This window comes from Nicotiana attenuata, unplaced genomic scaffold (genome assembly GCF_001879085.1).
Source record: "Nicotiana attenuata strain UT unplaced genomic scaffold, NIATTr2, whole genome shotgun sequence".
Taxonomy (NCBI): domain Eukaryota; kingdom Viridiplantae; phylum Streptophyta; class Magnoliopsida; order Solanales; family Solanaceae; genus Nicotiana; species Nicotiana attenuata.
The window spans coordinates 379,950-401,398 of NW_017670642.1; the positions used below are offsets into that span (position 1 = coordinate 379,950).

The 21,449-nt window shown below is 33.1% G+C and overlaps 3 protein-coding genes across 4 annotated transcripts in view; 2 read left to right on the forward strand and 1 right to left on the reverse strand.

The window, feature by feature from the left end:
* The window catches only part of LOC109241827 (UDP-N-acetylglucosamine transferase subunit ALG13 homolog), a 3,677-nt gene extending 811 nt beyond the window's left edge, over positions 1–2,866 (reverse strand). The window contains exons 1-3 of one of the 2 annotated variants that reach the window (XM_019408641.1): positions 2,779–2,866; positions 1,715–1,920; positions 509–608 (exon numbers count right to left, since the gene is read on the reverse strand). In XM_019408641.1, coding sequence (XP_019264186.1) covers positions 509–608; positions 1,715–1,894 — 280 coding nt within the window. In that variant the 5' untranslated portion in view covers positions 1,895–1,920; positions 2,779–2,866. Of the gene's footprint in view, positions 1–508; positions 609–1,714; positions 1,927–2,778 lie in introns of both variants that reach the window. The other variant, XM_019408642.1, reaches the window with a different exon arrangement.
* A 5,169-nt stretch (positions 2,867–8,035) lies between these two features.
* On the forward strand, positions 8,036–12,869 carry LOC109241828 (50S ribosomal protein L13). Its single transcript, XM_019408643.1, has 6 exons — positions 8,036–8,148; positions 8,613–8,684; positions 10,263–10,334; positions 10,805–10,971; positions 11,155–11,266; positions 12,277–12,869. The coding sequence occupies exons 2-6, from the start codon at positions 8,646–8,648 to the stop codon at positions 12,502–12,504; spliced, it is 618 nt and encodes a 205-aa protein (XP_019264188.1). The 5' UTR covers positions 8,036–8,148; positions 8,613–8,645; the 3' UTR covers positions 12,505–12,869.
* Positions 12,870–15,866: 2,997 nt separating this feature from the next.
* The window catches only part of LOC109241829, a 36,112-nt gene continuing 30,529 nt past the window's right edge, over positions 15,867–21,449 (forward strand). The window contains exons 1-2 of the mRNA XM_019408644.1: positions 15,867–16,402; positions 17,812–18,149. Coding sequence (XP_019264189.1) covers positions 15,938–16,402; positions 17,812–18,149 — 803 coding nt within the window. The 5' untranslated portion in view covers positions 15,867–15,937. The remainder of the gene's footprint in view (positions 16,403–17,811; positions 18,150–21,449) is intronic.

Genomic DNA, 21,449 nt, shown 5'->3' on the forward strand with positions numbered 1-21,449 from the left:
AGGAGTAGAGACGTAAGGTTAGTAATTACTAAATACTAATTACATAGTTTTTTTTTTTTTTTTTTTTTTTTTTTGAGAAGGTTACAGTTACATGTATAAGATATAGAGGAAAGCTTATCAAATTACAAAATATCAGCTTTATTCCGCTGGAGTAGATATCTTAACACTCAGCAAGTCACCATGAACACTAAAACAGAATGAAAAAGTTTAAAAGCTTCTTATGAGAGAATTTTACATAGGTTTTCGTTACTTTTACATATAAAACCACAAAGGGCATCTAGAATTTAGACATACTCATGTTTCTGCCATCATGCAAACGTATTTTCTGAATGAATAAGCTAAATTTCTCAGTTAGAGAAAATATAGTATAACAGCTTCTAATTGTAGAGTGTTGGCGAATTGTTTTGACAGAGGGAGAGAGGGAAGGAGAGGATGAAAAGGCATAGGAAAAGTAGCAAAAAACTAAATTGACTAGATAAAGTTAAATTAGCCGTCATCCTTAATATACCTGCATGACTGATAACAAGCGATGCTTCCTTCAAGTAGTCAGCTATGCTTGATGAAAATGTAAAATACTCCAGAACTGCAGACCCATTTTCCACGGTCGACTGAAAAGATTACAGTAAGATTTGAACAATGGGGAGATAGAGGAAGAGTCATTGGCAGGCAAGAAGAGTTGTCACATCGGGCTGGAAATGTTGCAAACAATGATATCTATGAGTGTATTTTCCAACAGACAGATCTAAAAAAGGCAAAAGACATTTTGCACATTGCATAAGAATGCTTGACATAGATAACCAGTCCATTGGGGAAGGACAACTTGGCCATCAAAATAAAGTAATGAACAATGAAAACCCAGAAAACAAACATTTTGCAGTTACTAACCTAGTATTTCTATTTGCATTCGACAAGTTCATGCCCTAACATCAAATGTGCAGATAAAACATCCTGAATTCTTACCATAGAAAACTATTCTGGTCCTTAGGTATAATGAGATGCAAGCATCCACAAGAACCTAAACATAGCGCCTCATAATACTGGGCCAAGATATTAGCACCCATAAGAACCAAAACGTAGTTCCTTGTAATACTGGGCCAATCTATCCCTTGTATTGAACATCAAACAGAAGATGAGACGCATTCACCCGTGTAAAATGACCTGAGATTCATGGGCTAAACCTACATTTTCCATTCAGGCTAAAGCAACATATCAGCGTATCAGCACATAAACTCGAAGTCGCATTTAGATTTGGTTTAAGCAGTGGTGTCCTCTCTAAAAGGACATCTGTAATTTGAATAAAGGTAATTTCTTCAGTTATGCAAAACTAAACTGAAATTAGACAGAGATCCCTGAGCTTGGAATTTCCAACTGAATATATGCTCTACAATTTTTTATCATCAAGTTACCTATGTATCCAAGCAGGTTGTCAAGTCTAATATAAGTTTGACATGTAAGATGAATCCATATTTTGTTGGAAAGAGTAGTTATTTCCAGAAACTACTAGCAAATTAGCACTTCTAAAGTGCCACTAACTCGTAGTCAGTACCCTTAATCAGCCAACTCGGCTTCAGTTCTGAATTCTTACTTCTCATCTCTTTTTCTTCAGATCAAAGACAAACAAGATTTTGCATACAGAACAAGAATAGAAACCAAATGTAGGAAAATTTAGTACTCAGTTCAAAGAGAAATGATGTCGAGTGAAATGTCACGTTACCTTGGTGGGGATGTATGATCCACGACCAATCTGGATCAGAATATTGGTGTAGCCTTTCCTGAACAACTCTTTCTTAACTTCTGGAGTGTCCACAGCTCTTACTAGAGCATCAAAGCAAGTTGTCCCGACCGTCACAAAAACTACTTTCTTCTCCTTCACAGTACCACCCTCCTCACCCATTTTGATCTCTTATAAGCACTTCAAATCTGCAACTAACACGTAGTGCTATTATATTGTTTCATCAAAACTTTCGTACTTGTTATGAATTAAATATGTCGCCTTGCAAATTATCATCCTAAACTCTAAGAACGTTTCAGAAAATCAAAATAGCTACCAATTCTCCTAAAGCCCGGTGTTGCAAAAAGGCGAAAAGTGTTAGAAAGCGCTCCAGGTCTATCAGGGCTTTACTTGCAAAGTGCAATTAAAGTGTGGGCTTCAGTTAAAAAAAAGACGCAAGGAAGAAGCAAATGAAAGTACATATGTAACGCAAGAAAAAGTAATAGCTTCATTCGTAATGATTTTCTTAACAAATAATATATGTTTTTGCAAATCATGTCTAATGTTTAGTACGGTTCTATCCAAGATAGAACTTATGGGCAATGAGGCGCTCGACGTAGTGCCTTGCCTACACTGAAGCATAGCCTAAGTGATGTGAACCCCCTAGCCTGAGCTTCTCTTAGCTTTAGGGCGCGCATCAAATGAGCCTTAGACAATACTGCTAAAACCAACTACTTAATTCATATATTTATCTTTGATAGGATTTTGATAAGCTAAACACGTTCCTTATACTGGAAAATGCTAATTATAACTGATACATTTACACTTTGAAATTTTTAGTTCTCTATTATAATTCGAGTAAAGAAATTTAACTGTCCAAACCAAGTACAAATTCAAAACCACAAAATAAAAATAAAAATTGAAAACTTAAAACAACTATTAACACCACAAGATCATAATCAACACAAAAATCCATTCGGATTATGAAGAGAAAAACATTGAAACTTTCAATTCAAATTGAGCAAAATCTATATTTAAGAAAATGGAAACATTGTTTATAGAATTACCTGAATTCCTGAAATCAGAACGGGAATTAGGGATTTTTCTCGTATGAAAGAGAGGAAAAATTTTAAACCAGTACCTCGTATAAGTGTATACGAGGTACTTTAAATATAAATTGCAAAAAAATACTTACTTCAGACACACCCCTGTGTTTTAAAGTTAAACAGTTACACCCCTTATCCAATGAAAATTTTACACTTACAATCCCCTTTGAGGTATATTTGTAACTAAGTATATTAAAATATAATTAAATTTTACAAAAGAGTTAAATTATAAGTAACTATTTTTCAATTTTTACAATAACTTTATTTCGAACAAACATCAAGAAATAAAAGTCTTTAATTCTTTTCAAAATATCTTTTGATATTTGGTTAATAAAAATTTGTTTCTCTTTGGGTAAAGGTTAATAAAAATTGTAAAACAAGCTTTTCATTTTTTTGAAGCAAAAATGTGACGATAATCTTTTGTTTTTCACTTAAATGTGTGGATATTCAAGTGATTTAATTTGCATTTTGTTTGCCACAAATTGAATGTATCTTTTTCTTTTTTCTTTTAGGTAGTCAATTGGCTAACTCTTTGCGTGCCCTTGAAATAAAACCGTGTTTGTGAATATATCTTTTTTCCCCTTCCATGTTCTATAGAATCGAATTATGTAGTTGAAATTTCAGGACAATGTCTCATGAAGTTCGAATTAGGGGAGTGCGTCGATCGGTACGGTACGGTATTTATATATTTCGGTTCGGTAGATTCGGTATTCGATTTCGTAAAATTCTATACCAATACCGTACCTAATTAAGTTCGGTATGGTTCGGTTTTTCTCCTTTCGGTTTCGGTTTATTCGGTTCGGTAATTTCGAAATATGCGGTTTGAATACTAACTAGTGCATAGAGTCATAGACGGTAATATTCTTAATTAAAGTACTCAAAAGTACAAAACTAAAAACGTTTGTTGACAAAAGTTTGTCCAAAACCAACATATACCAACCTAGAGAGAGAAAACTTAGAGAAATGTCTTGTTACTTGCTTAGAGTTAATTGATAAACTTAGAGAATAAAGGAATGTAAAATTTTAGATTCCTTATACTTATGTTATAATTAATAAAATGTGTATTGTGTAATATAATATATATTTCGGTACGATATCGGTATTTCAGTATTTCATTTTAAAATACCAAATACCAATTTTTTTTAAAAAACTTAAACCAAATACCATACTGAATACCAAAATATCGAATATCAAATACCAAATACCAAAATTTTCGGTTTCGATACGAAATCGGTATTTACCAAATTATGCATACCCTAGTTCAAATTGTGTAGTTGAAAGTTTAGCTTTGACCAATTTGATATAATTTTCTTACATATTTGGGACCAAAACGATACATATCTTCATGAAATTGGTCACATCCATTAGTAATTGAAATTTGAAGTTCTTGTAATATTATCACCATATCTTTCACGCTAAGTAACTATAGGTGGCTATGCGTAATATTCGTTAGTTATTGGAGGTGTGAACTGGAGTTAATGTAGCTCAATGGAGTTAAATTTGGGATTGAAGCATTATACATACTTGCATTCACTTTCTTTCTTCTATGTGAAAAGAAGAAGCACCCCCAAAAAAAAAAAAAAAAAAAAGTATATACCTTTTAAGTTGCAACTTCTTCTTAAATACATTGCAGGATGTGTAGCCTTAGGACTCGTTTGATATGAGGGATAAGGATAATTAATTATGGGATTAAATTTGAGATTAGTTTATCCCATATTTTATTTGAATAAAATCGCGGTATAACTAATCCAAGGATTAATTAATGCAGGATTATAATGTTATTTTTATCGCTATGAGAGGGTGGGATAACAATCCTGGAATAACTAATCTCGAAATTATTAATTCCGGGATAACTTGTTTCCCAATCGAACGACCCCTTAGAAGAGTCTTTATCCCCAATTAATCGAGATACTACTCTTTAGTTTTGTTTAGATGGGCCTCATTTATCACACAGAATGGCGAGATATTTATACAAATAGTCGGTCGAATTTATTATTTATTTTTTAGCCAATATATATATATATATATATATATATATATATATATATATTACATAAATTATACATATGTTATACATTTGTGGGCTATTTTTAACTTAATCAGATGGATGAGTGGCTATTTTAATTAATTCTTTAAAGATGGTGGGACATTAAAAGGATCTTCATACGAATAGCCATCTGTATTAATTGTTTACTTTTTCTAGCCATATACGTAGTTTATACATTGATTATACACTATACATATATAATACATTAAATATCCATATATTATACCTCATCATTTTTATTTTGGGGGGGGGGGGGGTGGAAGGAGGGGAGAGTAAAAAGTTAGCCAGATTTACAAAATTACAACTGGTAATCGAAATTTAGCCACTTTTTTCATATAAAAATTAAACTATGAATAAAAATACCTTAACAATCGAGAAATATTCCAGCATAATATGTTGGAGTTCGAATATTTTTACATATGAGCTTCAATATAATGTGCTGAGTTTCAACATAATATGCGGAAAGTTTATATGTAGGAGTTTCATAATCCAATATATTATGTTGGAACTTTTCATGTGCTGGACTTCCAACATAATAAACTGGAATTATACGCAGGAGCTCCATGATCCCGCATATTATGCTGGAACTTTCTGTGTTTCAGCAATAAAGTGGCTATTTTTCAAGAACTTTGCAAACGATGGCTATTTTTTGATTACCAGTCCAAAACCTGACTAGCCCGTGCTATTTTTACCGTTTTTAATTTAAACAGTTAGGTGGACGGCTATCTGGGTTAATTTCGACATTAAACCAAAAAGGGCAAGTTTCATAACTAGACAATATTAAAATTAACATTATAATATATATGTAGCAGCAAAAATCGCATATTTCATATTTGGCCAAAGGAAATTTACGTTCATTAATTAACTATCCAAAAAATGGACCTTTAACCGAAAATCACATACAATTATGTTCCAAGAATCATGAATTGAGTAAAAATAGACTCCCAATAAGTCCCTACCTTTCAGGGACTCTTTATTTTACTAGTATTAGGGCACGCGCCTATATCAAAAAATATATACTTTTTTTAAAAATACGAAAAAAATATTAGATAATGTGAGTTATTGAATAATATTAAATAAAAAAGTATAAGTTATTAAATATGATAACAATTGATCCTTTTTAGCCCGTTAGCTCCATAAAAATAAATAATAATATTAAATCTTAAAAAATACTCTAATATTAGAGTTAATACTTTATAAAAAATAACGTAAATATAGGAAGTTGTCATTTATTAGAATGATTATAAAAAGAAAAACAAAACAAAAAAGACTTCATATGTAGGTTATCATACGAAAATTTTAATCGAATGATCATATAAAATAAAGGTCACAAAAAATAAGGTAGAAAACCAATGTTTATTGTTATTTTATTATAATATTCAAATGTTAATTGATAAAGTTATTTTTTTAGACCCTTAAATTATAGTAAACGAGAAACGATAGCTGAAACAATGGTAATATCACAATGGAAGGATATCACAACGGAAGTTTAGCTTTGCTTTGAATGGCAAATACTCACGTTAGTTTTGATTTAATAAATATATTACACGTTATGTAATTCTATATATTAAGATTTTTACATAGTTCAAATAAAAAAAAATATAATAAGTAAAATTTCAGCTAATTTTAACGTCCTAAAAGTTAGAAAAATAATTAAATAACTATTTTGAGTGTAAAATTAAATTTTAAACTATTTTTCTTGATTTCTTTTTATACTTCTTGTATTTGTCGAAGGATATCTAACAATGGAAATGTAGCTTTTCTTTGGATGGAAAATTACTCACGTTAGGTTTGATAATTAATGTGTTACATGTTGTCAAATATTATGACTTTTTACATATATACTTCAAAAAAGGATTAAGAAAAGATATAATAACAAAAATCAGGTAATTTTAAAGTCCTAAAAAGATTAAGAGAAATAATGAAATGACTAATTCGTCTAGTATGAAATCAAGTTTTAGAGGGTAAAAAAGGTGAACGACATTTCGCTAAGGGCCTTCATGCTTTTAATATAGTATAGATATAGATTAAGGCAAAAAAAATATAAATTTCTTTCAAAAACTATACAAAACACTAAAAAGTAGTATATAGTGTGCGTATATATATATATATATATAGATATATGTATTTTATGTGCATCACATGTATATTAATATATTATACAAAAAATATGTGCAGTATATAATGTATATTTTATGTGCATCACATGTATTTTTATATATTATACTTAGTATATAGTAATATATAATGTCCAGAAGATGAATCCTCAAAGAACTGAGAGATGGTAGAATTGAGAATTTTTTTGAGAAATTACCATAACTTTATGAAAGAGAGAGAAGGTACCAAATTAATAATAGTGACATAATTAGCGTAAGGTAGAAACGGATTGCTTGTTTTGTGGGACAGTAAATTTTTAAATAACCACATAATCTTTCTATCCTGTTAAAAAGATAAGAAACATCTATCATATTTGAAATAAACAAAGAATGCTAATTATTTATGAAATTAATCTTTAAATAGGGAGCAATCGTGTAAAAATCTCAACCAAAGAAGCAAATTGGGGTGATTTTTATAAATAGCCAGATTTACAACTGGTCGTTCAAAAATAGCCAATTTCAAAAGTAATCGAAATTTAGCCACTTTTTATGTAAAGATAAATCTGAGCGAAAACACTGTTCAAAAATCGGAAAATACTCCAGTATATTATGCTGGAGTTCCAGCATAAGTATACTTGAACTCCAGCATATTATACTGGAGTTCCAGGATAGTATGCTGGAACTCCAGCATAATATGATGGAGTTCCAGCATAAATACACTAGAACTCCAGCATAATATACTGGAGTTCCAGGCTTCCAGCAGGTATAATGGTCCAGTATAATATATCGGAGTTTGGAGCACCAGTGCTCCAGTCTCCAGTACAATATACTGGAGCCAACAAAGTATACCGGTCCAGCATAATATGCTGGAGTTCATACACAAGTGCACCGAACTCCAGTATATTATGCTGGACCGGTCTCTATTGCAGTAAAACGGTGGTTACTTTTCATTAACTTGGTAAACGCTGGCTATTTTTAACTGACCAGTCCGAAAACTGGCTATACCGTGAAATTTTCGCAGCAAATTTGGCTCGAGCATATAGTCAGCCCAAAATATCGAAGGCCCAAACATTCTTTTCCTACTCCAGAATCCCCCTCAGTCTCTCTCAGCGAAGCTCTTTCTTCAGTTACTCCCAAAACCTTTTTCCAACTTAAACCCTAACTAACTCCTGTTGAAGTAGCTCTAAGGTGAAATATTTTCCTCCATTTTTATTTGTTTGTTGTAGAAATTGTAGTTCCATAGAAGAGTATGAACTCGTGATCCTTATAAAGTAAAACCTTTTTTTTTTTTTTTCAGATTGTCTTCGTAATTTCATTTTCTATTTTGTTATTTTATTTTTAAAATTCAGGCATTCAGATATGAAAAGCTGCGAAATGTCTATTTTCAGTGAATTTTACTAACAATGTGAAGGTGTTTCATGTAAAAATTGTGTTTTTTGGACCTCTTCTTTTACTTGTTTAAAGGGATTTTTTTTTATTCTGGGATTGTATTGCAGAGTATGAACTTCTGATCCTTATGAAGTTTAGCCCTTATTCTCCTTTCGTTTATTCTTTTTAATTCACGAATTTATTAGATGAAAATCTGTGAAATGTCTTTTTTCAGTTAATTTTTTTTTTTTTTTTTGACAATGTGAAAGTGGTTTATTTTATAGAGTGGGAAGAATAACTGAGTCTTGGGAGTGGAAATGGCAGCCGTGGGACAGCCTTTTAGTGGCAATATTAAGGCAAGCTCGTTTTTCACTTGCTTATTCTATTGCTTTTTATCATTTTTTATTATAGTGCGTTTTTTTATATCATTTTTTTATTCCGTATTGCATTATAGTGTTTTAGAGATATTTCTGCATATACAAAATGTATGGACTAAATTCAAGCAAAGATTCAATTTTTATTTTCTAAAATTAAGTAAAAATACCATCTTTTACTTGCTGTATTTATTCATGTTACATTATCTTCATTTTTCCCTTTCTTTATGGTTGAAGCTGTTTCTAGACTGGATCTACGAGAACTAAAGAAAAGCGAAAAAGAGAAGGTTTTGGGGTTGGAAATCAATATTTTTAGCATTTATGCAGTCTTCACAATCTGTTGAGATTTACTCCTTGACTATGCTACCACTCCATCCTGATAAGCTGTCTAGTGTCTTTATTCTTGAGTGGTTAACTTACATATTATACCAAAAGGTTCACATTTGATATAAGTGTAGCCTCTAAAACCTCAAATTTATATGAAGTTACTTAAATTGCTCTACTTCTGGGCGTGTTTCTGTATGATATTAAGTTTATTCCCTCAAGAATAGGATACTAGTGCTCTTGAAAATAAGAAGCATACCCTTAAGACAAACTCTATCTAATTAAAGACAGATTGAAGTCAAGACCTTAGCTTGAACTAAGTTCACATGCTTGGAACAGATTTTGAGTCACCAAGCTAATTTCTCCCGTACAACATAGGTAGTTGATGAGTTGATGAGGTGGAAGCCAGGTTAGTCCATACTCAAACATGCTTTGAGGAAAAGAAATAAGTGTTCTGATAAGGGGGTGCGAGGGCTATTTCTCATTGCAGTGATGGGGCTGATGATGTGGAAGCCTGGTTAGTGCATACTGTAACGAACTTTGTGGGAATGAAATAAGTGTTCTGAGTTATTGGCCACTCAAGGACACCTCGCTAAGGATAACTAGGATACCACGCTAAGGATAACTTTGTTCAGGCTGATATCCCTCTTAGACTTGAATAAATTTATTACTTTGACGTTATGGGAAGTGTTGTCGTAATATGCCTGAAAGTTAACATTCCTTTTGCCACCTTGCAGAAAAGGGTTAGGAAGGTCTGCTAGTGAATTGCCGTTTTGAGATTTTATCCGCTGTGTTTTCAGAACTTTGTGAAGCTCTTAATTTCTTTTTTTTTTTTGGTTGATAAATTTGGCAACCTCCTGAAATCTACCTCAAGGAAGCCAATGCCGAGAATTTCTAATCGTTAGAAAAGAGTAGTAGGCCAACTTGATTTGGTACTGAGGCGTAGTTGTTGTTGTTGTTGTGGAAAAGATTAGTAGGCATAGTTTCACAATAGTCTTGTCCAGAAGCGAAGCAAATGAATGTTCGGCAGCGAAAAATCATCTTTAGGATAACATTGTGGTTGGATGTTTAGGCCCATTACTCATATGCTCTGTTAAAATGTTCCGCAGTTGATAGTTCAAAAAGTTTCACCTGATGTCATGATTTAATTTTTCTTTTGGTCACATTGTGCTGCTTAAGATATTTTCTTCTTCTTGTACTTCATGACTGTTAACAATTATTTTTATGATGCTGCAGAAAGCTCTTGCTGGTATAAGACGTATCAATCTGGAAGGTCTAAGATGGAGAGTGTTTGATGCCAAAGGCCAGGTTGGAATGCCCTCAATTTTGATTATCGAAACAAATAAGAAAAACGAAATAAGCATCTCAGTGAAAAGTTTGTTGGAGATTAATAAGGAATGACATGCAAATATCAATTTCCTTATGACTTTTGGGTTCCTCTACTGTGGGGAGTGAAGGTGTTAAGAGGGGATTTATGCTGCAGTACAAGGGATGAGTGTATATAAAATGTGATAAGTTGAATGCTCACGATTCTGATAATGAAGTTCCATGGTTTGTCATACTGCTCTACATTAGTATATTGGTTGTCAGTTGAGGCTTATTTCTTTTTCTTTTTTTGTTTTCTTTTCCTGCTAACCATCTTCCTTGATTCAGTATTAAGCATTAACACAATATTCTTTTAGTGGTCTTTGCTAAGACTGCATGCTAGTTTCGCCTTCTTTGTTGAAGCATCAATATCGACCTATCTTCAATCTACTAATAGCAAACTCCTTGTATAGGTCCTGGGAAGGCTGGCATCACAGATATCTACCGTGGTTCAAGGCAAAGATAAACCAACGTACACACCTAACCGTGAGGAAGGAGATATGTGCATTGTGCTCAATGCAAAGGATGTCTGTGTCACCGGGAGAAAACTCACTGATAAGTTCTATAGGTGGCACACTGGGTAAGTATTTTTGATGTTGTTACTCGTGCCATGTTGAATTATTTGTAAAATTGGTGTTTCATGATTATGGTAGAAGTAAAGGCAAAGGCAAAAGGCTGAATAAATTGTAAAAGTATAATGTGGACGGATCTTTCTACAGTTTTATTAGTGTTCATAATATCTATTTCTTGAATGCCTCTATAGTTACATAGGCCACCTAAAAGAGAGGAGTCTGAAAGACCAGATGGCTAAGGATCCAACAGAAGTTATTCGCAAAGCTGTCCTGCGTATGTTACCAAGAAACAAGCTGCGTGATGTAAGTGACGTTATTATGATCTTTTTAGTATTTTTTTAATCAAATAAGTTCTTGCACAACTGTCAGATTGCTTATTTACACTTTTGGATAGAGGGCAATATTTGGGTATTCCCTGCAAAGGCCTATCATGACAGGAAAAGTTTGCACCATAAATATGTAGAAGTGTGTGTCTTCATATATTACAGCAACAAGAAAGTGTGACGGGCTCTTTACTTTGGGCTTTCACTTATGAGTTGTCTTTATATTCTCAACACACTCTCTGTTTAGCCGCTATCTGTAGAATTATAATGGAATTTTTTTAAATGGCTGTCTGGAGATTTAATTTTGCCTGACTAGAAGTTATAAATATCACTTGGCTCTTCATTATAAGATAATGTACCTAATTTTTTTTAGCAATAATTGTATGAGAAATCGTCACTGAGCTCTTAGTTATCAGATAAACTATACCTGCAAAAGGAAGAAGTAATTGCAAAAGTTATCTATACTTCAGTACATTCTCTTTAGATAATGCCATGCATTAATAATGTGCAACTTCTAACTCATAGCCCAATCTTGTGGGATCTTTCGATAAGTAATTTTGCAGGATATTAGATTGTTGTATGCATATTTTACTTGAATTCTAAAATGCCCCTGCTGCAGCCTTGATGAAGTACTTAATGGTGTGATTTGACTTGCTAAATTTTTGTTGTAATTTTTGTCATCCTATGATTTAAGCACACAAATTTCTTTATGGTTGGGCACCTTCCCCTTAAGAGTGGATGGGAAGGGAAAGGTAAATCCCTCTTGCTTCCCTTTTAGCCCTTCCAAGCAGCATAAGAGGAACATACAAAATAGAACTTCCTCCTGGAAATAATTCTAAAATGTCCTCCGCCCTTTCTCCTTAAATAGCAACCATCATGCTACAATTAAACCGTCCATCTTTAAGTTTACCAAATGGTTCTTGTTTAGTGATAAGTTAACTTCTGTCAATTTGTTTCTATGTTTATGTCAATACTTTGTTTGTTATGCAGGATAGAGATCGGAAATTGAGGATTTTTGCTGGCGATGAGCACCCTTTTAGTGACAGACCTCTAGAGCCGTATGTGATGCCTCCTAGACAAGTTCGTGAGCTGCGCCCTCGTACAAGGAGAGCCATGATTCGAGCTCAAAAGAAGGCCGAGCAACAGCAACAGGGTACAAACAACACAAGTAAAAGAAAAAAGAACAAGGAGGTGGAAGAAGAAGCAGTGAGCGCATGAAACAGAACGCACTTTCTCATATGACTGAGTTTGACCTCTATTTGCCAGCCATAACGCGATCCTGGCATAGCTACTCAGATGATTGAGGATTTTCTAGTACCATATTTTGAGCTTGGAATTTATTTTTCTGGTTAATGGGATGCGTGTATTTTTCATTACTTTGATGTTATATTTAGGACAAAAATATACACTTGAGCATCATTATTGCCACATGATGCACCAATAAGCTCATTCTCTTATGCTCTGGCCAGTATGCTCTCTTATGTAGAACTACTAGTTAGTAGAAAGGTGTGAACTGATAATGTGTAGTCAATACTGACAATTCTTGTTTTTCAAAGAGGGATAGTCTTAAACTTGTGCTGATGCTTCTTAATGTGTTTCTATATAGTAGAAAACTGTCGTCTAGCTGCTTTTGTTGCAGAGTAGAAAACTGTCCCCAGCATCTCTCCACCATTGACCCCCTCCATCTTCACCAAAACCATAATTAACATTTTCCCATATCTCGAAGACGACAAGTGCGAGTCAAAAATTGACACAAAATGAGCCAAGAAATTAAGCTCGAGGAGAAGAAATATAAGTAATACCCAGTTTGAAGTTGGCTGTTTGTTTCGAGTCTAGCTATGTTTCTTGACTAAAACGAAACACCATTCCTTCAATGGTGGCTGGTTGATCTTCAATTCTTCATCAAAATAAACTCCTATCATCAAGCATTAGAGGGACTTGAATCGATTGATTCATACTTTGGTGGTGTTAATAGTGAATATAAGAGGAAGAAATGTGCTTTCAGAAGTGAAAAATAGTGGCAGAAAATAGTGAATATAGAAGAATGTGATAATCAAGGTAATGCTTTTAAAAAGGTTGAAGACAGTTTTAAAGACATTCACTGGAATCTATATATAGGTATTTATGCGGAGTTACATAGTTATTGTGTAAATTTTAGAATTTTCTGAGTTTCCACCCTTTGGGTGTATAAGGATATGTATAATAAAGGTAAAATTTGGGAGAATTACACTCCTTATCACTTGGTTTAATGGCTCATCAAGAAATGGTTCACGTTTGAAGCTCTTATTCAGTATGGCACTGGTTGTATATAATGTGAAAATTACTTTTCACCCATTAGCACACTCCTTTTAATTTTTTTTTCTTTTCTCTGTTCTTCTTCTCCTCCTGTCCCAACTTTGTATCCCAAACTTTCTCCATCAACGTTCCTCCATATTCAAACCCGACAATCACTATTTGAATGAGGAAGAAAAAATAATACATAAAAGAATTAGTTTTTTGGAATCATATGAAAATCATTTCCTTCAATGGAGTGGAAAGAGCTGTGTTTGCACTAAAGAGGTTCACTTGGTAGGTTGTTGGATCACCAAACTAGAAAGAAGGTATTGGCATGGTTTCAGTCTTATCCTCATTCCACGTGTAATACTAATTCCACTGGTTGATTAAAAACTTGGAAAATAGAAGTCACCATTAAAGGTGTGTCAAAGCTTCGATTTCAGAAATTGCGTTTTTTGATTTGTTAGTTGTTTTGATTGGGTGTTGTCCCAATTGATCGGAATCATCAAGGGGAGTTCAAAACTTAAATTTAAAGTGATTTGTAGTAGATTTAAGCTAGATTTGAGTTAAATTTCAGAAGATCTCCAAGAAAGAAGAAGAACATGTGAAGTTCCATTGATATGATTCATTTGTATAATAATGTATCAATAGTATATAATAGTGTATAAATAACTCTCATACACAATAATACATTATTTACATGTGTTTGGTAAATTTCTCTCACATATTCTTCTTCTTCTACACGTATATATATATATAGGTATCACGAACATTTTTTACAATGCTTATACATCTTTATACACTTTTATACAACTATATACATAATGTACCTCTTTGTATAAAAGTGTATAAACGTCTCCGACGAACTTCTTATACGATTTCACGTGCAATTCTTGTTCAAAACTAGTCCAGAACTCCATCAAATGACTTCAAACTTTGTATACAACCTACTTAGACTATTATTAATAAGTTCAAACAATACCCATTTCAAATTTCTCGCAAAATCATATTTAAAATTTAACAAGATTAGCATCGAAGAAGAAGAGACTTTAGGTTTCTCGCGTCTGTTTTTGCATTTTTGTAGATGCGATAGGTATGTATAAACTTGAGGAAAAAAGGAGAATGGAAACTCAAGGATCTTTCACGCCGGAAGATCTGGAGAATAAAAAAAAAAGAAAAAAAAATACGGATATATGTCTATTGATATTTGGCTACACATCTTCAAACATGTAATTGGGCTAAAATACTGCAAGGTCACCTTATGGAGTGATCTATTGTGTAATTCTTCCTATTATGTATCTATTTTTTCATGTAATGTTAATCCCATATCAAATTTGTTGGGAAAATGACCCCCATATATATATATATATATATATATATATATATATATATATATATATATATATATATATATATATATATATATATATATATAATCTGTATGTTATATACAAAAATTATACAAATTTTATATACTTTTTTCGGCTATCAGATATAAATAGTTTTTAACACGGGCTAAAAGTGATAATACCCTAAAATTTATTCAATAGTTCTTCAAACCATTACTAACTGGACTACCATAACCTATTTTTGGTGCGTAGTCATGAATACCAAAATTTGTTTTGTTGAATTTTTATATCGGTTATATTTGCTTTTTAATTAGTTGCACTTGGTTAACAGAAAATACAATTGTTTAACAATTAATTGTAGCCTATAATTAATACAAAGACACTTATGGAGGAATCTTTTTGCTATATTAAATATCTCTGTAGAGAAAAATTGGAATGTTCATTGTGCCCAAGTCATATTTACTACATTTTCCTTTTTGCACTTATGGAATGTTCTTAAAACTTACCAACTCAAGGAATTATCTGCATAAAATTACATATCTTATTCGAAGATTCAAAATTAACATATTTTATGTTTGGACATATGAAGAAATTAACAAATGTGACTTAATTAAAAATATATTGAGAAATGTATAAATTTTAATCGCTTTAAAAAATAATAACTAATAAAATTTATTTTTTTAATATATGTATATTATATACAAAAATAGATATATATTATATATATTTTGGATAGTGAATACAATTAGTTTCGGTTGACCAACCAATATATTCATACGTAACTTTCAAGCCAAACTAAAAATAATGTGTTTCGAGCAACTCCATTATGAAATGTTAAATATTTATCCTAGTGTTTTTGAAAAAGAAAAAAAAAAAAATCCTAATGATGAAAAAAAGAAAAGAAAAACGGAAACAACTACTTTTGGCGGTTCTTCATTTATACCCATGGGATATATAAAGAAAGCGCAGCCCTGAAACCCTCTGTTAAACCCTTCCGCCATTGCTAGTTTCCCTCTTGCACTCTTATAATGTACGGACAGCCACCGCGCAACGGCGGCGGAGGTGGCGGCTGGCGCAGCGGTCCTCCGCCGCAACAGCCACAGCCACCGGTACCACATGTAGGGTTTCAAAATCATAACTTTATACCTTCTCAACCTCCAAACTATTTCGTTCCTTCAAACCCCTTCTTTCCCCAAAACCCCAATTTTCCAATTCATAACCCTAATTTTTCGAACTTTCCAATCCAACAAAATCCTAATTTTCAATTTCAGCAGCCTCTGCAGAGTTCCTCGAGGGGTAACGAGGCTGTTGAGAGAGTTGATAGAGCTGTAATTAAGGCGCGTAGAGACCTTATAGAGGCAGGTGAAAATGTATCGGCATGGAAAGTTTCACAAGCTGCTTTGGTTATACTTAAAGCTGATTCTTGGGATTCTTTGGGTCTCAAAATGCAACAAGTTCCCTCTCTTAACCGCCTCATTGTTACCGAAGGGAAGGTACAATAACTTTGTATTTTTACAGATTCTTTGTATTCATTTTTCATAATTTTTGAAGTTGAGAATATGTTTTAGTCATATAAGCACTTTTACTTTAGGTCATGTGCTGCTTTTTTAGGAGTAAATTTATCTGTCAGCAGAAAATATAGAAAGTTTCTAGTGATTAAAACAAGGTGCATTGTTTAAATGAGTGAACTTTTGTTAGCTCTTTGTATCTAAGTTAGCATATATGTAGTAAGCTAATAGGTGATCTTTTTTTGCTTTTTGAAGCTTCTATGCTTCTGCTTCTTGTAATATTTTGCATCTTCTTGATGACATCAATGAAGCCAATTATTTCATCAAAAAAAAGAGAGGATGCATTGTTTAAATGAATGTGACTTGCAAACTGCAGAGTTGTGTAAAATATTATTTTTTGTAGAATCATGATAAACCTACCAACATGTCCCAATATGGAATGTATAAATTTGAAGGACCTTTTTTAAAAATAAAGTATATTTGGTTAACCGATCGAACTTTTTTTGTTGCTCATGGTCTCTTTTTTGTAATTTGACTGAAGATGTTTTAGACTACTATGAACTTTAATCAGTTTTATCCCATGGATTATTTGGAACTTTGCTTATGAAAGTTGAATTTTCTAACTCTGTTGAGCTATTTGTATGTGCTTTTCTGGAGATTTAATGATTAAAGATGCCTTATGTGGAGCATGAAATGTTCACACAAGATAAAGGTTTCAGTTTTGTGTACTTAAAAGGGTAAGCATTTGATTTCTATAGTTTTTTTGTCATGAGAAAATTATGCAAAAAATGAGTATATGATGTGCTTATTTAGAATTTTACTTATCAAAAAGAAAAGTATACAATGTGCTTATTGGTTTTGACACCGGCAAACAGTGGTTATGGAGATTGTTCAAATGCATTGTTGTTGCTCAACTTGGTCATTTACATTGGTGGCGCTTAACTTTTAGTAGTCTCTCTCTCTCTTACTTTCTGTACTTCATTTTGCTTTGTTCCCTTCAATTTAATTTTTTGGTTTTGGAGGCTAACCTAAATTCATCATGTGTTGTTTACACCGAGCTCCATCTCATCTTTTAATAGATACACTTGTTTTGTCCTTTTACCTTTTCTTGTTTTGCCTTTTGATCCATCAAGCAGCACTCTATTTCCAACCCCCTTACTTCAAATAGGGGGTACATTATTTACAAGTTGAAGGGAAGAGGTTATTAAATCAATCTTCCCAAAGCAATGTGAAATTAGAGTGAAGCTTTGGTGACCATCAACCTTAAATTCCATTTTGTATTTTCTTGGATAATTTTTAGTGGATATTTATGGTGGACCATCTATTTGGTTTCTTTTCATGAGAAGATAATCTTATGGAATTCTAAATTTTCATTTCCCCATCTCTTTTCTTAGATTAATGCTTTCATCCACTGCTTTGTCGGTGTTCAAAGAATTACCACATTGTATGATTTGGAGGTAGCAATAAGCAAGAATGAGGGGATTGAGCAGTTTGAAGAGCTGGAATTGGGTCCGCTGTTGAAACACCCGCTTATTATCCATTATTTTTCTGTCAACCCTGATATGTCAGAAGTTTCCAGAATAACAACTGAGGAGATAACGTCCTTACTATCTGAGTTCATGGATGCTGAAAAACATAGAAAAGTAAATGTAGATGAATTTTTGAACTTCATCGCCGTGAAGAAATCTGCTAAAACCAGAGAGAAGCTCGGTGTGCGGATTCAGAGCTTGGGGTATGTGGCATATTTTCACTCGTACAAGATTTTATTTATGTTCAATTTAATATTGTAGAATAGCCTCATTTTTTTAATAAGGAGAATAGCCTAATGATTGAAACTTATCGTTATAAAATTTTAGATAACTAAATGTGAAAATTAGCTTATATTTTGGCACACAAGGGGTGTCTGCCTTCTCATAAAGTTCATTGTGAACAAACTTTAGAGCTATAATTGTGGTGTAGGGTGTGCAACTTGCGTGGTGGGAATGTCATGACTTAAACTAGGGCCATGACCGGCACTTGATAGGGTAGACCTTACCAAGCAGACCATCTTGACCTGGCTAAAGTAACTCGTACTTGTCAATTAATATCATAACCAATTTTTTTACATGCTTAGCAAAACTACAGTGCGAGTACATTTCGAATTTACCTTAAAGGCGTTCTATTATCTTTTGAAGTAGTCACAAGACATAAAATCAATTTGGCAAAGAGCAGAATCTTCAATATAAAGTAGATGAGTGCATTGAGGAGTTGGCTGATATTCTGGAATGTAAGGTGGAAAACTTTCCTACTTTTACATAGGGCTTCCACTAGGGGCAAGAAGAAATGATCATATAATCTGGCAAGGGGTACTGGACTGGTGTGCTAACAAACTAGTTCCTTGGAAGAAGTAATGGCTTTCTTTTGGAGGAAGAGTTACTCTTTTCTTTTTGTTGAGATAAGATTTTATTAAAAAGCAGTGTCAAGCTGATACTGAGAAATTACAGATATAGTGCTGGCTCAATAACATTAAAATACATGTCCAGCGTATCATGTAAATTTAACACTACATTTTCATCTCTCCTATAGTAGTACAGTTCGACTTAGCACCATTCTTAATACATTACTCAACCAAGACTTGCCATGGAGTACATGGAGAGAATTCTAGAACAATATTTAAATACTCTTAACAAGAATATGGGTAAAAGCTGAAACTGTTGGCCTCCATGAGAAAGAGGTAGGGCTCACCCTTGAATTCTATCTATGGTGCTAAAATCAATTGGTGAAAAGAAACAATGAGATGGGGAACAAGCAAACCCAAAAGGAAAAAAAGAAACAATGAGAAAAGAAATGGTGAGTTCATCAACTCAATAACTGTTAATTGTACCTGTTGAGAATATAACTAAGTAATTAAAAGTATGCTCTCTCTAACTGTTTAAGCTTTTAGATGAGATGGTTAAATACTTCAAACTTGGTATCAGATCAGGCAAATGTCTTGGATTCGAGTCTTGTTGCCTCCCGTTACCAAAAAGGAAAAAGATATTCCAACGTGCTTGGCCATGAAAATGAATCAGACCCGCACGAGAGGAGGCGTGCTGAGAATATAATTAATAAATAAAAGTGTATTCTCTCTAAAAGCTTAAGCTTTTAGAAGATGGTTATAGTACTTTCAACAATATCCATAACTTTTAGGGACATGATTAGGAGGGTGTTTGGATTGGCTTTAAAAAGTAGCTTATAAGCTAAAAGCCAAAAGCCAAAAGCCAAAAGCCAAAAGCCATAAGTTGGTAATACCCAATGGCATTTGGCTTATTTTTGTACTTTTCATGCCTAAAAATAAGTGCTTTTAAGCAATTTTTATCATTGCCAAACACCACAAAAACTAAAAAAGTGCTTAAAAGCCAATAAGCACATAAAATAAACCAATCCAAACACCCTCTAGATTTGTAAAACCTGCAGTTTGAACAATACGAAGCACAATAACTTTTTCAAGAGTATTCATAAATAATTTAAGATACAATAAACATGACGCCATAAACTTTGGAACCAACAACGTTCCGAACGCACAAATTTCATTAACTTCCGAACCGCTAAACTTTCGAACCCGTAAACTTTATAATTTCTAAACCCGTAAACTTCCAAATAGGGGTGTGCATTCGAATCGGTTTATCGATAAATCGAATCGATTATTTGTTATCGAAATCGAAATCGAAAAAATCGAAACCTTATTGAAACGATAACGATAAGCACATGTACAAATCGATAATCGATAAGTAATTATCGATAAGGGTCAAAATCGAATCGATAAATCGAATGCACACCCCTAGACTGTAGACACTTGTTAAATGAGTAATTACCTATTTGTGTAGATTAATATAACATACAAAATGTATATATATTCCGCTACTATTTTGAAAGCGGCTATACAATATTATTTTCCCTAATCTATACCCTTTCCTTTACCCTAAGTCCCTTACCCTATTATTTCCTCTACCACATTTAAGGAATGATCATATTTAAAGATCAAGGGAATGAAGTTCAAATTAATGGAAAACAGAATTAGCCGTGATGATGTGTTTTGTTTTGTTTTGTTTTTTTTATACCGTTGGAGTGTTGGTGGCATACATTTGATCCCTTACTTTAGTTTTGTTGCATGTGCTTGTTGACACAATTTTTATATTATAAATGGTGTTCGTCTTATTTTAGCTTCTTTTTGTCCATATTAGTTAGGCGCGTTTATAGCGATATACTTTCCGTGGAATCCTGCAAATTTTCTTATTGGTGTAATCGATAACCGAATCGATAAGCCCCCAAAATCGATAAATCGAAATCGAAAAAATCGAAACCTTATTGAAACGATAATGATAAGCATATGTATAAATCGATAATCGATAAGTAATTATCGATAAGGGTCAAAATCGAATCGATAAATCGAATGCACACACGTACTTCCAAACACATAAACCTCCGAAGTGCCTTGTAAAAAAAACATAAACCTCCGAACTCATAACTTTGGAACTTGTAAAATTTCGAACATGTAAACCGAAAGATGAAAAAACTAAAACTGAAAATATATAAAAAAATATTTTTTTTTCGGGGGGTGTGGGGGTGGGGGAGGGGTGGCAGGAAAACGAAAAAATAAGAAATTTGAAATTACAAAAAAAAAAACTTTTTAACTTGTATGGGTGGGAGGCAGTGGGATGGGGGTGGGTGGTGCAGAAAAATGGAAAAATATTTTTGTGCGGGTGGGGGTTGGGGTGCAGAAAACGAAAAAAACAAAAATAATTAAATAACAAAAAAAAGTAAAAAAATAATTTTTTGGTCGGGGGGGGGGGTTTGGGACGGAAAAAGTTAGAGATTAGTAAAAAGAAAGCTTTTGGTAGAGAGGGGTGGGAGAGGTGGGTAGGGAGAGAAGGGGGCGGGGGTTGGTGTTAGATGTGAGGGCAAGTGGAGTTCTAACTTTTTCTTGGGAAGTCATTTTCCTCCAATTTCTGGAAAATGTGATTGTGATATGTAGGAAAACATTTTCCAAACTATTTTGTGCAGCCAAACAGTG